Source organism: Dendrobates tinctorius, unplaced genomic scaffold (genome assembly GCF_039654945.1).
Source record: "Dendrobates tinctorius isolate UK_male_01 unplaced genomic scaffold, ASM3965494v1 ptg000120l, whole genome shotgun sequence".
In the NCBI taxonomy this organism is placed as follows: domain Eukaryota; kingdom Metazoa; phylum Chordata; class Amphibia; order Anura; family Dendrobatidae; genus Dendrobates; species Dendrobates tinctorius.
In genome coordinates this window covers 46,224,554-46,242,901 of record NW_027361788.1, presented here as the reverse complement: position 1 = coordinate 46,242,901, position 18,348 = coordinate 46,224,554, and the positions used below count along the sequence as shown (strand labels likewise).

General features: G+C 42.9%; 2 protein-coding genes across 5 annotated transcripts in view; one reads left to right on the top strand and one right to left on the bottom strand.

Annotated features, from left to right (window-relative positions):
* Nucleotides 1-18,348, bottom strand: part of SYN1 (synapsin I) — a 90,370-nt gene that overhangs the window by 18,928 nt on the left and 53,094 nt on the right. The gene's annotated exons all lie outside the window — the stretch shown is intronic.
* TIMP1 (TIMP metallopeptidase inhibitor 1) lies at nucleotides 974-5,696 on the top strand. Its single transcript, XM_073541368.1, has 6 exons — nucleotides 974-1,123; nucleotides 1,824-1,957; nucleotides 3,933-4,012; nucleotides 4,188-4,305; nucleotides 4,503-4,624; nucleotides 5,248-5,696. Exons 2-6 carry the CDS (start codon nucleotides 1,849-1,851, stop codon nucleotides 5,458-5,460), a joined length of 642 nt encoding a protein of 213 aa, XP_073397469.1. The 5' UTR covers nucleotides 974-1,123; nucleotides 1,824-1,848; the 3' UTR covers nucleotides 5,461-5,696.

Sequence of the window (18,348 nt, the reverse complement as noted above, 5' to 3'; positions counted from 1 at the left end):
ATCTCCCTCCATTCACTTATGCATCTGAGTTCCGATAATTTCTAGAACTCCCCTACAAGTGATTGCAGAGCATTGTGCCTCCGTGACCACATCTCCATCCCCGGGACAAGACCGCTTCTCATGACAGTAGCGGGTCTGAGTGGTGGAATTTCATGGCATATCCTATGGTTATCTGCCACAGATGTATGAGATGACACATCCATTTTAATGTCAGCTTCATGACCACTGTGACCATCCATCTTGTAGCTGCTTATCCTCATCTACTCCTTTGACCAGAACGGTCTTCTCCATGGAGCTTCTCTTACCATGTCCAGGATGAGAGGCTATGTCTGTCTACGTGTTGTCCTTCATGCGTTAGTTTGGACGTAGACATTAGACTTCTGCAGACCCAGCAGATTTCAGTGGGATCCGCAACAGTCTACGACGTGACACGTCCATGGGGGCCTCCATCCGGCAAGACAAGATCGATTTTTCTTGCTCCAAACCCAAAGAAGTTTTGTCGGGCGGCCGCATGTCTTGGCTGATTATCGGGCCTACCAACCCATAGTGGAAAGGCTCCCAGCTTAAAAAGTTTAAAGCCCATATCCAAGACGGCCGTGGGCCATTATCAAGCTATACACGAGTCTCATGGCGCCACCGAAGCCTAGATCTCCATCTCTGAACATGCATCAGAGAATCGGGAGTTTTTCCCAGCACATTCCCCCCATATACAGGACCCCTTAACCATTCCCACTGCTGTCAATAACCGAGCTTGATGTGATCACTGGGCAGAGCAGAACTACATATTACCGAGGTAGCCTGATGTGGCTCTCCATGTGTGCACGACTGAACGCCCCACTGTGCCCGAGACTAAAGTGTACCCCAAAACTACTGCACAAGAGCCGATCTGGTCACCCTAATCCCGGAGTGCCAGGCCCAGGTCACCAGAATAATAATTTCCCAGCTCTCCGAATGATCTTTTCCTGTTTTGAAATCTCTGACTAATGGGGAAGGCGTCTGGTGCTGGGCTCTTGGCCAATCGTATTGCGGGAGGGAGGGGGACGGCAACGCTTTAAATTCCAGAGGTGGAATGGAGAGAGATGCAGAGCTGAGCTTCAGACCCCGCTGACAACTCTGAGACCCGGTAAGTGGCCGCTTTCAGCACTCTGCCTGTCATCGCACCCATCTTCGGCTGATTCCTGTTTGCTGAACCCTTTCCACCCTGGGACTCTGAACAGCCAGGACTAACCCTTTATCTTCCCACCTTGACAACTTGCAGTTGTAGCAGCAAAGTGCCAATTTACCCCTCATTTCCCCTAACCCTGCATTGTCGCATCAGCCATTACTACCCAGCCCCCTGTGCAGTGACTTAGCCCACCATCTGCTCCCCCTTAGTCCGCAGCTTTGCACAGCCCAGGAGCAAGGTTTCCTGTAGTCCAAGAAGTTTGCATCTCCATCATCTACCACCTCCAGGCACATCATCAACTACAGCCCTGTGCCCATAATGATGCCAACAGCCTGCAAGACAACTAAACCCATTATCCCACTGGACCCTGCAAAACTCCTTAACTCATTGTCTGCCAGAACTCTGCGCAGCCCCTCATTCCTCCGATCCCCTATTTTTATCTCAAAACAAACCCTCTGCTGCCAGAACCGAAAATAGCACAACATGCAGCTCCACCACGTCAAGGCGCTAACCCATTTCCTGCCCAAACTGCACAGACTATAATTTATCTTATCTCCTGCAAGATCCTCACCACATCTCCAGTCTTCACCGTGCAGCCCTCTGCCCATCCCCTGCCAGCTGTGTACATGTGTTAATGCATTGCTTCCTATTTCTACAGATATCTACAGTCTCCAGATTGCACAATGTTATCCCTGGTGGCGCTGGTGATTTTGGGGTGTCTGAGCAAAGATGCCTGGTCCTGTTCATGTGGCCCCCGCCACCCCCAGACGGTCTACTGTGACTCACATGTGGGTAAGGACATGATACATTCTGCACAAAGGGGTCTCTGAGAAGGAGAAGTATTCTGTGTACTGACACTGGGTGTGGACAGGGGGGAACAGGGCCGCTCATTCACATCTCCAAAAGAAATCTGGAGACCCAGTGATACCACATCACAGGGTCCTGGCAATGGTTTAGTCTGCCCACACACAGTGCCCCCAACATGAACATAATGTATGTACACAGTGACTCCACCAGCAAAATAGTGAGTGCAGCTCTGGAGTAAAATACAGGATGTAACTCAGGATCAGTACAGGATTAGTAATGTAATGTATGTACACAGTGACTGCACCAGCAGAATAGTGAGTGCAGCTCTGGGGTATAATACAGGATATAACTCAGGATCAGTAATGTATGTACACAGTGACTGCACCAGCAGAATAGTGAGTGCAGCTCTGGGGTATAATACAGGATGTAACTCAGGATCAGTAATGTAATGTAAGTACACAGTGACTGCACCTGCAGAATAGTGAGTGCAGCTCTGCAGTATAATACAGGATGTAACTCAGGATCAGTACAGGGTCAGTAATGTAATGTATGTACACAGTGACTGCTCCAGCAGAATAGTGAGTGCAGCTCTGGAGTATAATACAGGATGTAACTCAGGATCAGTACAGGATCAGTAATGTAATGTATGTACACAGTGACTGCACCTGCAGAATAGTGAGTGCAGCTCTGGAGTATAATACAGGATGTAACTCAGGATCAGTAATGTAATGTATGTACACAGTGACTGCACCAGCAGAATAGTGAGTGCAGATCTGGAGTATAATACAGGATGTAACTCAGGAGCAGTACAGGATGAGTAATGTAATGTATGTACACAGTGACTGCACCAGCAGAATAGTGAGTGCAGATCTGGGGTATAATACAGGATGTAACTCAGGATCAGTAATGTAATGTATGTACACAGTGACTGCACCAGCAGAATAGTGAGTGCAGCTCTGGAGTATAATGCAGGATGTGACTCAGGATCAGTACAGGATCAGTAATGTAATGTATGTACACAGTGACTGCACCAGCAGAATAGTGAGTGCAGCTCTGAAGTATAATACAGGATGTAACTCAGGATCAGTAATGTAGTGTATGTACACAGTGACCGCACCAGCAGAATAGTGAGTGCAGCTCTGGAGTATAATGCAGGATGTGACTCAGGATCAGTACAGGATCAGTAATGTAATGTATGTACACAGTGACTGCACCAGCAGAATAGTGAGTGCAGCTCTGGAGTATAATACAGGATGTAACTCAGGATCAGTAATGTAGTGTATGTACACAGGGACCGCACCAGCAGAATAGTGGGTGCAGCTCTGGAGTATAATGCAGGATGTAACTCAGGATCAGTAATGTAATGTATGTACACAGTGACTGCACCAGCAGAATAGTGAGTGCAGCTCTGGAGTATAATACAGGATGTAACTCAGGATCAGTAATGTAATGTATGTACACAGTGACCGCACCAGCAGAATAGTGGGTGCAGCTCTGGAGTATAATGCAGGATGTAACTCAGGATCAGTAATGTAATGTATGTACACAGTGACTGCACCAGCAGAATAGTGAGTGCAGCTCTGGAGTATAATACAGTATGTAACTCAGGAGCAGTAGAGAATCAGTAATGTAAGTGTAAGTACACAGGGACTGCACCAGTAGAATAGAGAGTGCAGCTCTGGGACATGGTAAATCCGCACCCTCACGCTTCACGGTATAGAAGACCAGCCCACAATGCTGATGAAAGGCAGTATTATCTGCCTAGGACATGAGCAGTCTCTCGTGGTACTAGTGTGACACTTCTACAGGTGAACATTATATGATCAATGACCTGTTATGAAACTACAAATCCCAGCAGGCTCTGCCAGCTTGGGCAATATGCTGGGAGTTATGGTACCATAATGGATTTAACTTTATCTCACATTACAGCATTATCTAACCTGCCATTATATATCCGCAGTTTTCCGGGCAAAATTCATTGCGCAGAAAGACAGTGTGGAGAGGGAACAATGGACGGAGTACAAGGTGAAAGCCATTAAGGTAAGACCCTCTCACTCCCGATCTCCAATTAACCAGTGATGTGCTGCACTGAGGTCTTCTCCGTGAGACAAAACAGGGTTAGAGAAGAAGGTCCAAGACTGCGGCAAATATATCAGACATGGCACACCTGCGCTATGCGCTGTACTGAGAACTTATATATATTCTTTATCATCAGATTTTAAAGGCTCCTAAAGAAGTCGACGACATCCAGTTTGTGTACAGCCCCAAGATAGAGAGCATGTGTGGCTACCAACACCCCTCTGGTAACAAGAGCGAGGAGTTCCTGGTCGCCGGTCAGTATCATTGCCACGCTGTCTCCTACTGTCCATAATAGTCCAATATCCTGCTATAAAAGCCACCTGCACCCATCATTCATATATAATAACCCCCATTATCTACAAACCTACTAAGTAGGACAACAACCCCCATCATCCCTCCCCAGCTATTCTCAGTCTCCTCATCGTTAACCTTCAGTTGCTTCTCTCGGCAGGGACCTTGGTGGACAATAAGGTGTACATCACCTTCTGTAGCTTTGTGGTACCATGGGCTGCACTGACCATGGGCCAGAAGAGGGGATTCCTGCAGGTGTATGCCAAGCACTGTGACTGTCAGGTGAGTGCTACCATCTACACACTGGGAGGTAAATTACATGTCAACTCACTATACTGCCAGGCTAAAACTTCTGCTTTACCTTCCCCCATACTTTACACTGCAGCAGTGCTCCATTACTAAATAGTCATCTATCATCAGTGACTGTAGCTCAACTCCAGTGTCTATTGGAGTCTGAGATAGCACAGGAGGTGGATTTCTGACTATCAGATGCTCAGGTCGCAGCTTCATGCTTTCCCCATAGTTTACACTGCAGCTACGCTCTATTTGGGCAAAGCTATCAATGTCAGAAATCCAACTCCTAACTAATCCGATCCACAGATTTCACATTTATCCTTTCTCCATACTTTAAACTGCAGTAGCTCCAGCTTAACAGCACTGTCTATCGGAGTCTGAGGTAGTCCTACCTTAAACGCCACGTATGCCCCCTTTGGGGACAGCGATGAATGGAGTTTGAAGTAAAATTCCCTTCTTGCCCCATTAAAGGAAGAGTTTGCTCCTCTGTCCCCATGCTTTACACTTCATTTTTGCTTGCTCAGATTGCTGCTGTGAATAGGCACTAGCCCACCAAAACCACAAAATACTTTCCTGACTGCAATCCTATCTACCACTGTGTTACATTCCAGATTAAGCAGTGCTTCACCATGCCCTGTGAGGTGGACAGCGGCCTGCAGTGTCTCTGGACCGACCCCCTGATGAGCAGAAAGTCTCCATACGCCAATCACCAGGCTGTGAACCTGGCCTGCATCATCCAGAGCAAGGACCTGTGCACCTGGAGCAGCCTAAAGTCTCGTATCTACGCCACCACCACTGCCAGCACCAGCAGCAAAGCGCAATGATCTGTGGGGCGCTGGGCACCATGTACCACTGCTGACCCCAGAAATGACACCTGACATCTCTGCAGCTCACCGATCACAGCCCAGGCCCAGGGTACAGAACCCAGAAGTGCTGTGTCCTCCGCTATCAGTGAGCTTCATTCTGTACCCACCAATGCTGACGTCACAGAATCTGTATTGCTATATACATATATCGGACTCTGATTAATAAATGTTTATAGGATTTTTTTGTACAAAAATCTGGTATTATTCCATCATATATCCGAAACCATGATGAACTGGGAAATACAACTTCCTGTACTAAAAAGAGCAGCATTATAGCAGTTATATTCCTGTACATAGGCGGCAGTATTATAGTAATTCTATTCTTGTACATAGGAGGGAGTATTATAATAGTCATATTCCTGTACATAGGGGCAGTATTATAGTAGTTATATTCTTGTACATAGGGGCAGTATTATAATAGTCATATTCCTTGTACATAGGGGCAGTATTATATAGCAGTTATATTCTTGTACATAGGGAGCAGTATTATAGTAGTTATATTCTTGTACATAGGAGCAGTATTATAGTAGGTATATTCTTGTACATAGCGGGCAGTATTATAGTAGTTATATTCTTGTACATAGGGGCAGTATTGTAGTAGTTATATTCCTGTACATAGGCGGCAGTATTATAGTAATTCTATTCTTGTACATAGGGGCAGTATTATAGTAGTTATATTCTTGTACATAGGAGCAGTATTATAGTAGTTATATTCTTGTACATAGGAGCAGTATTATAGCAGTTATATTATTGTACATAGGGAGCAGTATTATAGTAGTTATATTCTTGTACATAGCGGGCAGTATTATAGTAGTTATATTCTTGTACATAGGGGCAGTATTATAGCAGTTATATTCCTGTACATAGGCGGCAGTATTATAGTAATTCTATTCTTGTACATAGGGGCAGTATTATAGTAGTTATATTCTTGTACATAGGGGCAGTATTATAGTAGTCATATTCTTGTACATAGGGTCAGTATTATAACAGTTATATTCTTGTACATAGAAGGCAGTATTATAGTAGTTACGGTATATTCTTGTACATAGGAGCAGTATTATAGCAGTTATATTCCTGTACATAGGGGCAGTATTATAGTAGTTATATTCTTGTACATAGGAGGCAGTATTAAAGTAGTTATATTCTTGAACATAGGGAGCAGTATTATAGCAGATATATTCCTGTTCATAGGGGACAGTATTATAGTAGTTATATTTTTGTACATAGGAAGCAGTATTATAGTAGTTATTTTCTTGTACATAGTGACAGTATTATAGTAGTTATATTCTTGTACATAGGAGCAGTATTATAGTAGTTATATTCTTGTACATAGGAGCAGTATTATAGTAGTTATATTCTTGTACATAGGGGGCAGTATTATAGTAGTTATATTCTTGTACATAGGAGGCAGTATTATAGTAGTTATATTCTTGTACATAGTGACAGTATTATAGTAGTTATATTCTTGTATATAGGAGCAGTATTATAGTAGTTATATTCTTGTGCATAGAGGGCAGTATTAGAGTAGTTATATTCTTGTACATAGGAGCAGTATTATAGTAGTTATATTCTTGTACAAAGGGGGCAGTATTATAGTAGTTATATTCTTGTGCATAGAGGGCAGTATTAGAGTAGTTATATTCTTGTACATAGGAGCAGTATTATAGTAGTTATATTCTTGTACATAGAAGGCAGTATTATAGTAGTTATATTCTTGTACACAGGAGGCAGTATTATAGTAGTTATTTTATTGCACATAGGTGCAATATTATAGCAGTTATATTCTTGTACATAGGCGGCAGTATTATAGTAAGTCTATTCTTGTACATAGGAGGCAGTACTATAGTAGTTATATTCTTGAACATAGGGAGCAGTATTATAGCAGTTACAGTCATGGCCAAAAGTATTGACACCCCTGCAATTCTATCAGATAATATTCAGTTTCTTCCTGAAAATGATTGCAAACACAAATTCTTTGGTATTATTATCTTCATTTAATTTGTCTTAAATGAAAAAACACAAAAGAGAACGAAGCAAAAAGCAAAACATTGATCATTTCACACAAAACTCCAAAAATGGGCCGGACAAAAGTATTGGCACCCTCAGCCTAATACTTGGTTGCACAACCTTTAGCCAAAATAACTGCGACCAACCGCTTCCGGTAACCATCAATAAGTTTCTTACAATGCTCTGCTGGAATTTTAGACCATTCTTCTTTGGCAAACTACTCCAGGTCCCTGATATTTGAAGGGTGCCTTCTCCAAACTGCCATTTTTACATCTCTCCACAGGGGTTCTATGGGATTCAGGTCTGGACTCATTGCTGGCCACCTTAGAAGTCTCCAGTGCTTTCTCTCAAACCATTTTCTAGTGCTTTTTGAAGTGTGTTTTGGGTTATTGTCCTGCTGGAAGACCCATGACCTCTGAGGTAGACCCAGCTTTCTCACACTGGGCCCTAAATTATGCTGCAAAATTTGTTGGTAGTCTTCTGACTTCATAATGCCATGCACACGGTCAAGCAGTCCAGTGCCAGAGGCAGCAAAGCAACCCCAAAACATCAGGGAACCTCCGCCATGTTTGACTGTAGGGACCGTGTACTTTTCTTTGAATGCCTCTTTTTTCTCCTGTAAACTCTATGTTGATGCTTTTGCCCTAAAAGCTCTACTTTTGTCTCATCTGACCAAAGAACATTCTTCCAAAATGTTTTAGGCTTTTTCAGGTAAGTTTTGGCAAACTCCAGCCTGGCTTTTTTATGTCTCGGGGTAAGAAGTGGAGTCTTCCTGGGTCTCCTACCATACAGTCCCTTTTCATTCAGATGCCGACGGATAGTACGGGTTGACACCGTTGTACCCTCGGACTGCAGGGCAGCTTGAACTTGTTTGGATGTTAGTGGAGGTTCTTCATCCAACATCTGCACAATCTTGCGTTGAAATCTCTTGTCAATTTTTCTTTTCTGGCCACATCTAGGGAGGTTAGCCACAGTGCCGTGGGCTTTAAACTTCTTGATGACACTGCGCACGGTAGACACAGGGACATTCAGGTCTTTAGAGATGGACTTGTAGCCTTGAGAATGCTCATGCTTCCTCACAATTTGGTTTCTCAAGTCCTCAGACAGTTCTTTGGTCTTCTTTCTTTTCTCCATGCTCAATGTGGTACACACAAGGACACAGGACAGAGGTTGAGTCAACTTTAATCCATGTCAACTGGCTGCAAGTGTGATTTAGTTATTGCCAACACCTGTTAGGTGCCACAGGTAAGTTACAGGTGCTGATAATTACACAAATTAGAGAAGCATCACATGATTTTTCGCACAGTGCTAATACTTTTGTCCACCCTCTTTTTTATGTTTGGTGTGGAATTATATTCAGTTTGGCTTTAGGACAATTCTTTTTGTGTTTTTTCATTTAAGACAAATTAAATGAAGATAATAATACCAAAGAATTTGTGTTTGCAATCATTTTCAGGAAGAAACTGAGTATTATCTGACAGAATTGCAGGGGTGTCAATACTTTTGGCCATGACTGTATATTCCTGTACATAGGAGCAGTATTATAGTAGTTATATTCTTGTACATAGAGGGCAGTTTTATAGTAGTTATAATCTTGTACATAGGCGGCAGTATTATAGTAATTCTATTCTTGTACATAGGAGGCAGTATTATAGTAATTCTATTCTTGTACATAGGGAGCAGTATTATAGCAGTTATATTCTTGCACATAGGAGCAGTATTATAGTAGTTATATTCTTGTACATAGAGGGCAGTTTTATAGTAGTTATATTCTTGTACATAGGAGCAGTATTATAGTAGTTACAAGCTTTTACAAAGGAGGCAGTATTATAGTAGCTATATTCTTGTACATAGGAGTAGTATTATAGTATTTATATTCCTGTTCATAGGCAGTATTATTGTAGCTATATTCTTGTACATAGAGGCAGTATTATAGTAGTTATATTCTTGTACATACTGTAGAGGGCAATATTACAATAGTTATATTCTTGTACATAGGGGGCAGTGTTATAGTAGTTATATTCCTGTACATAGGTGCAGTATTGTAGTTATATTCCTGTATATAGGAGCAGCATTATAGCAGTTATATTCCTGTACATAGGAGCAGTATTATAGTAGTTATATTCTTGTACATCGGCGCCAGTATTATAGTAATTCTATTCTTGTACATAGGAGGCAGTATTATAGTAGTTATATTCTTGAACATAGGGAGCAGTATTATAGCAGTTATATTCCTGTACATGGGGGCAGTATTATAGCAGTTATATTTTTGTACATAGAAGCAGTATTATAGTAGTTATATTCTTGTACATAGTGGGCAGTATTATAGTAGTTATATTCTTGTACATAGAGGGCAGTATTATGGTAGTTATATCCTTGTACATAGGAGCAGTATTATAGTAGTTATATTCTTGTACATAGTGACAGGATTATAGTAGTTATATTCTTGTATATAGGAGCAGTATTATAGTAGTTATATTCTTGTGCATAGAGGGCAGTATTATAGTAGTTATATTCTTGTACATAGGAGCAGTATTATAGTAGTTATATTCTTGTACATAGGGTCAGTATTATAACAGTTATATTCTTGTACATAGAAGGCAGTATTATAGTAGTTATATTCTTGTACATAGGAGTAGTATTATAGTATTTATATTCCTGTTAATAGGCAGTATTATTGTAGCTATATTCTTGTACATAGAGGCAGTATTATAGTAGTTATATTCTTGTACATACTGTAGAGGGCAATATTACAGTAGTTATATTCTTGCACATAGGGGGCAGTGTTATAGTAGTTATATTCCTGTACATAGGTGCAGTATTATAGTAATTATATTCCTGTATATAGGAGCAGCATTATAGTAGTTATATTCCTGAACATAGGCGCCAGTATTATAGTAATTCTATTCTTGTACATAGGAGGCAGTATTATAGTAGTTATATTCTTGTACATAGGAGGCAGCATTATAGTAGTTATATTCTTGAACATAGGGAGCAGTATTATAGCAGTTATATTCCTGATCATGGGGGCAGTATTATAGCAGTTATATTTTTGTACATAGAAGCAGTATTATAGTAGTTATATTCTTGTACATAGGGGGCAGTATTATAGTAGTTATATTCTTGTACATAGAGGGCAGTATTATGGTAGTTATATCCTTGTACATAGGAGCAGTATTATAGTAGTTACATGCTTTTACAAAGGAGGCAGTATTATAGTAGTTATATTCTTGTACATAGGGGCAGTATTATAGTAGCTATATTCTTGTACATAGAGGGCAGTGTTATAGTAGTTATATCCTTGTACATAGGAGCAGTATTATAGTAGTTACATGCTTTTACAAAGGAGGCAGTATTATAGTAGCAATATTCTTGTACATAGGAGTAGTATTATAGTATTTATATTCCTGTTCATAGGCAGTATTATTGTAGCTACACGGTGGGAACCAGGCATGTAGAGCCCATCCGTTCACCTTTTCTGCGTTGCACAAAGACACGGTGGTTGGAACCAAAGATCTCAAATTTGAACTCATCAGACCAAAGCACAGATTTCCACTGGTCTAATGTCCATTTCTTGTGTTCTTTAACCCAAACAAGTCTCTTCTGCTTATTGCCTGTCCTTAGCAGCTATTAGAAGCTATTTTACCATGAAGGTGATGAAGGAGTTGTACAAAACCCTGCAAATCACACAACTCCAGACCTTAGTCTACCATTCACAGACGGATGTCTTGGTAGAAATGTTCAATAAAACCTTGAAGGTCATGTTGAAGAAGGTCGTAGAGAAAGACGGAATTGACTGAGACTGTTTACTACAGTACCTTCTATTCTCCATCCAAGAAGTACCGCCTCTACTGGGTTCTCCCCTTTTGAACTGCTGTATGGCCAACACTCTCGTGGACTCCTCGACGTAGCAAAAGAGATGTAGGAGGCGGAGCCTACACCCTACTGGAGTGTAATCGAGCATGTCGCTCAGAAGCAAGAGAGGATTGCCAAGGTGGTGCCCTTCATGAGAGAACACCTCCTCAACACACAGGAGGCGCAGTCAAGGGTCTACAATAGGTCGTCAAGGGTGAGACACTTCAACCCTGGCAATTGAGTACTGGTGCTGGTACCCACGGTAGAGACCAAATTCCTGACCATGTGGCAGGGTCCCTATGAGGTAGTGGAGACAGTTGGGGAGGTCAACAATAAAATCCACCAACCGGGGAGGCGGAAGCCCTACCTGGTGTACCACGTGAACCTAATCATACAGTGGCAGAACAGAGTACCTGAGGAAGCCACTTGCCTGCTGGCCAAGTCCAATGTCAGTGCAGAGGATGTCAAGGTGGCAGACACCTTTTCCCCCTCGCAGAAACAGCAGTGCCGGGAGTTGTTGCAAAGGAACAGAGACCTGTTCTCAGAACCTCTGGGGTGCATATCGGATTCCAGAAGCTCGTCGAGAGGTAATCTCGAAGGAAGTAAGGCGGAGTCCAAGAGTGGCTGGTCCAGTCCAATAGTCTTGGCGCCGAAGACCGATGGGGAAAGGCGGTTTTGTGACTATAGGAAGCTGAACAAAGTCTCCAAGTGCGATGCTTACCCAATGCCCCGGGTCGATGAACTGAGAGGCTAGGGCCGGCTCGGTACGTTACTACCCTTGATCTCACAAAAGGGTACTAGCAAATTTCTGTGTCCCAAGATGCCAAGGAGAAGACTGCCTTTTCAACGCCAAATGGGTAAGCATTTGGCGTTCCATTACACAAGGATGCCATTTGGGTTACAAGGCGCTCCAGCTACATTCCAGTGAGCCATGTACCGGATCCTGGCCCCCCACAAATACCTGGACAACATTGTAATCTTCAGCCAGGATTGGGGGAGCCATCTGAGCAAAGTCCAGGCCATATTTGATGCTCTACGGTGGGCAGGGTTTTAAATAAACCTGAAAAAATGTGCCTTAGGAATGGGGGAAGCAAGATACTTGGGCTATGTTGTAGGCAGGAGTGAAATAAATCTCCAGATAAACAAAGTTGAGGCGATCCAGGGATGGCCACAACCCCTCTCAAAAAAACAGGCGAGGGTATTTCTGGGCATTGTGGGCTATTACTTCTGGTTTATTCCAAACTTCAGCATGGTCGCTGCCTCTCTGACAGATCGCCTTAAAGGGACAAAGTCGGCTATGGCAAAGTGGTCTCCAGAAGCTGAGGCAGCCTTCAAGGAACTGAAGTTGGCCCTGTGCAAACAGCCGGTGCTGGTAGTACCCGATTTCTCCAAGGAGTTTGTGGTCCAGACGGATGTGTCAGATGTAGGCCTGGGAGCTGTCTTGTCCCAAGAGGTGAACGGGGAACAGCACCCGATAATGTATCTCAGCCGAAAGTTGTCATCCAGTGAAAATAAATCCATTGTTGGCAGAAGGTGCAAAGCCCCCTCGGCTTTGGGCAGAGGGAGAAGGGAAGGTATGTAAGATGGCCGCCGGACAAGTCCTTGAGGGGAGATGTGTCATCGCTGCTATTAGCTGCCGTGATGTGAGCTCGGAAGTATGCTCCAGCACATACAGTGCTGAGAGAATTGTTTGGGCCGCTCCAGGGCCAGGTTTTACGAGCGGTCATAAGAGAAGGGTGGGAATGACAGCTCACATATCCCCACCCCAGGGGAGTGGTTTGGTGAATAAAATGGAGGCCAATTGCCTCATTCAGTGTCTGTGGCTGGAGGTGTGGAGACCTCCATTGAGTGTGTGCTAAAGACACTGACCTGTGCGGGTGGACCCGCTGTACTTTATGAACTGTATATTTTTCTTTTTAATACTTTGTGCCGGAAAAGGTTGTTCATTTGTTTTTGCAACCTGAGCAGCTTATGCCGTTTGAATAAACTTGCTTGGACATTCCAGTGATACTGCTTCCTGTGCCTACCTCAACTGCAGCCGAGGGAGTACAGATCCCTACAGTAGCTATAATCTTGAAGATAGGAGCAGTATTACAGTCATTATATTCTTGTATATAGGAGCAGTATTATAGTAGTTATATTCTTGTACATAGGAGCAGTATTATAGTAGTTATATTCTTGTACATAGGAGCAGTATTATAGTAGTTATTTTCTTATAAATAGGAGCAGTATTATAGTAGTTACATTCTTGTACATAGGGACAGTATTATAGTAGCTATATTCTTATACATAGGATCATTATTATAGTAGTTATATTCTTGTACATAGGAGCAGTATTATAGTAGTTATATTTTTGTACATAGGAACAGTACTATAGTAGTTATATGCTTTTACAAAGGAGGCAGTATTATAGTAGTTATATTCTTGTACATAGGGGGCAGTATTACAGTAGTTATGTTATTGTACATAGGGACAGTGTTATAGTAGTTATATTTTTGTACATAGGAGCAGTATTATAGTTACATTCTTGTACATAGAGGCAGTATTATATTAGTTATATTCTTGTACATAGGGGCAGTATTATAGTAGTTATGTTATTGTACATAGGGGCAGTATTATAGTAGTTATATGCTTGTACATAGGAGCAGTATTATAGTAGTTACATTCTTGTACATAGGGGCAGTATTATAGTAGTTATATTCTTGTACATAGGGGGCAGTATTATAGTAGTTATATTCTTGTATATAGGAGCAGTATTATAGTAGTTATATTCTTGTACATAGGAGGCAGTATTATAGTAGTTATATGCTTGTACATAGGAGCAGTATTATAGTAGTTACATTCTTGTACATAGGGGCAGTATTATAGTAGTTATATTCTTGTACATAGGGGGCAGTATTATAGTAGTTATATTCTTGTACATAGGAGCAGTATTATAGTAGTTATATTCTTGTACATAGGAGGCAGTATTATAGTAGTTATATTATTGTACATAGGGGGCAGTATTATAGTAGTTATATTCTTGTACATAGGGGGCAGTATTATAGTAGTTATATTCTTGTACATAGGAGCCAGTATTATAGTAATTCTATTCTTGTACATAGGGGCAGTATTATAGTAGTTATATTCTTGTACATAGGGGCAGTATTATAGTAGTCATATTCTTGTACATAGGGTCAGTATTATAACAGTTATATTCTTGTACATAGAAGGCAGTATTATAGTAGTTACCGTATATTTTCCAGTGGAAAAACTAGCGTTTTGCAAGCGTGATTAGCTTGCAGAATGCTAGCGTTTTCCAAGCGATCTGTAGCATCGCTTGGAGAACTGATTGACAGGTTGGTCACACTCGTCAAACATAGTGTTTGACGAGTGTGACCAACTTTTTACTATTGAGGCTGCCTATGCAGCATCAGTAGTAAAAAGATCTAATGTTAAAAATAATTTAAAAAAAATTAAAAATCGTGTTTTTCTCACCTTCTGACGTCCCGCGCAGCGTCCCCAGGCTTCCGCGATGCTCCAAAAGGTCCCATTCCCAGTGATGCATTACGGCAATGACCTTTGATGACGTCGCTATCTCGTGAGACCGCTACAGCATTGCGAGACCTGACGTCAGCATAGGTCATTATCGCAATGCATCACTGATAAAGGGAGCTGCCGCGTGTATCGCTGAAGCCTGAGGACGCTGCGCGGGACATCGGAAGGTGAATATAACCCGATTTTTTTATTTTAATTCTATTTTTTAAAGGGATATGGTACCCAGAGCCCGGAGGACGGTCTCCTCTCCTCCGGACAGTGGGTACCATTCGCAAATGTTCTGCCTACTTTTCGCATGGTGGGAACAGCCACATGCAGAAAGTAACCAGAACAATGCATTCCTATGTGGGCGGAATCGGCGCACGTTGCGGTTTTTGCTGCAGATCCGCAGTGGATTTGGTCCTGCGGATCCGCAGCAGTTTCCATGCAGTTTACAGTACCATGTAAACCTTGGAAAACCAAATCCGCCGTGCACATGCTGCGGAAAATTCCGCGCAGATTTGCCTCGGTTTAATTTCCGCAGCATGTTACTTCTTTTTTGTGTAACCGCAGCTGCAGTGTACGTTCCGGAACATACAAATCAATCTCTCTCATCCGCACTGCCAAACCGCACTAGAACCTGCATCAAATCCGCTGTACATATGCTAGGAATCCGCAGGAAAAATGCATGTGTTTTACCCTGCGGTTTCTGCCAAGAGATATGGATTCTCTGCAGAAAAAGCCGCAGACTAATCCGCAATGTGTGCACACATCCTAACAGATCACCATACAGTATCATGTTATCAGCAGCACATCTACAGTTTACACCCCATAGTCCTCCATATAATATAATCTGCCCCATAGTCCTCCATATAGTATAATACACTCCTCATAGCCCTCCATATATTAAAATACACTGCTCAGTCCTCAATATAGTATAATACACTCCTCATAGTTCTCCATATAGTATAATGCACCGGCATAGTCACCCATGTAGTACAATTCACTTCCCATAGCATAATGCACCCCGTAGTTCTTCATATAATGTATTCCCCATAGTCCTCGATACAGTATAATGCAGCCCACATATAGCATAATGCAGCCACTCCATAGAGCATAATGCAGCCACCCACAGAGTATAATGCAGCCCCGCCGTACAATATAATGTAACCCCCATAGAATATAATGCAGCCCCCCTCTTATAGTATAATGCAGCCACCCCTTAGAGAATAATGCAGCTACCCCAGAGTATAATGCAGCCACTCCACAAAATATAATGTAACCCCCACATAGAATATAATGCAGCCCCACCCCCCATATTGTATAATGCAGCCCCTCCATAGAATATATGGCAACCCCCTCATAGGATATAATGCAGCCCCTTATATAGTAAAATGTAGCCCCTCCATAGAATACAATGTAGCCCTCCTCATATAGTATAATGCAGCCCCCATCGAATATAAGAAATATGATACGGCCCCCATAAAATATAACGTAGCCCCAAATAGAATTTAATACAGCCCACCTCCCCATAGAATATAATGTAGCCCCCCATATTATATAACACAGCCTCGCCCTATAGAATATAATGTAAAATGTACCCCCATGGTATATAACACAGCCACATAGTATATAGCCCAGCACCACATGGTATATAGCTCAGCACCACATGGTATATACCCCAGCACCACATGGTATACAGCCCAGCCCACCATAGTATACAGCACAGCATGGTATATAGCCCACCATGGTATAATAGAGCCCACCATGGTATACAGGCTGTATACCATGCTGGTCTGTATACCATGGTGGGCTGTATAATACAGCCCAGCATGGTATAATACAGCCCAGCATGGTATACAGCCCACCATGGTATACAACAGCCCAGCATAGTATAATACAGCCCAGCATGGTATACAGCCCACCATGGTATAATACAGCCCAGCATGGTATAATACAGCTCAGCATGGTATATAGCCCCCCAGAATGGTATAATACAGCCCAGCATAGTCTAATACAGCCCAGCATGGTATATAGTCCCCCCAGAATGGTATAATACAGCCCAGCATGGTATATAGCCCCCCAGAATGGTATAATACAGCCCAGCATGGTATATAGCCCCCCCAGCATGGTATAATACAGCACAGCATGGTATATAGCCCCCCCAGAATGGTATAATACAGCCCAGAATGGAATAATACAGCCCAGAGTGGAATAATACAGCCCAGTATGGTATCATACAGCCCAGCATGGTATAATACAGCCCAGCATGGTATATAGCCCCCCAGCATGGTATAATACAGCCCAGCATGGTATATACCCCCCAGAATGGTATAATACAGCCCAGAATTGTATAATAAAGCCCAGCATGGTATATAGCCCCCCACAGAATGGTATATTACAGCCCAGCATAGTATATAGCCCCCCCCAGCATGGTATAATACAGCACAGCATGGTATATAGCCCCCCCAGAATGGTATAATACAGCCCAGAATGGAATAATACAGCCCAGCATGGTATAATACAGCCCAGCATGGTATAATACAGCCCAGCATGGTATATAGCCCCCCAGAATGGTATAATACAGCCCAGCACGGTATAATACAGCCCAGCATGGTATACAGCCCCCCAGCATGGTATAATACAGCCCAGCACGGTATAATACAGTCTAGCATGGTATATAGCCCCCCAAAATGGTGTAATACAGCCCAGCATGGTATATAGCCCCCCGAGCATTGTATGATACAGCTGAGCATGGTATATAGTCCCCCCAGCATGATATATAGCCCCCCAGCATGGTATAATACAGCCCAGCACGGTATAATACAGCCCAGCATGCTATATAGCCCCCCCAGAATGGTATGATACAGCCGAGCATGGTATATAGCCCCCAGCATGGTATATAGTCCACCCAGAGTGGCCCCACAGTCCAGTTCTCACACTGATTTAAAAAAAAAAAAAAAAAAAACATTCCTCACCTTCTCCTCGTGCCTGCGCTGCTGGCTGCTCCTGTCTCCTCCTGCTCTGTCTGGCACACAGTGAGAGCGCGATGACATCATCACGCCCCTGCTGTGTCAGAGGCAGAGTGGGGAATGATGGGAGAGGGAGCATGAGCTGATGCTCTCTCCTCCATCACTGCCTCCTTAAATGTGGCGGCGGCAGGAGTCGACGCTGGGGGCAGGCGGGCCCCCCTGCCTTACAGAGGCCCCATAGCGGCTGTGTGATGTGCCGCTGGATGGAGGCCCCTGGAGGAGCAGGGGCCCTAGGCAGCTGCCTGGTCTGCCTGCCCCTAACGCCGGCCCTGGTACATAGGAGGCAGAATTAGAGTAGTTATATTCTTGTACATAGGAGCAGTAATATAGTAGTTATATTCTTGTACATAAGAGCAGTATTATAGTAGTTATATTCTTGTACATAGGGGACAGTATTATAGTAGTTATATTCTTGTACATAGGGGGCAGTATTATA

Bases quoted from the DNA above. Each gene is read 5' to 3' on its own strand.
- TIMP1 (XM_073541368.1), top strand. From the start codon at position 1,849: ATGTTATCCCTGGTGGCGCTGGTGATTTTGGGGTGTCTGAGCAAAGAT. The intron at 1,958-3,932 runs GTAAGGACATGA...ATATATCCGCAG, and splicing joins CTACTGTGACTCACATGTGG to TTTTCCGGGCAAAATTCATT. The intron at 4,013-4,187 runs GTAAGACCCTCT...CTTTATCATCAG, and splicing joins ACAAGGTGAAAGCCATTAAG to ATTTTAAAGGCTCCTAAAGA.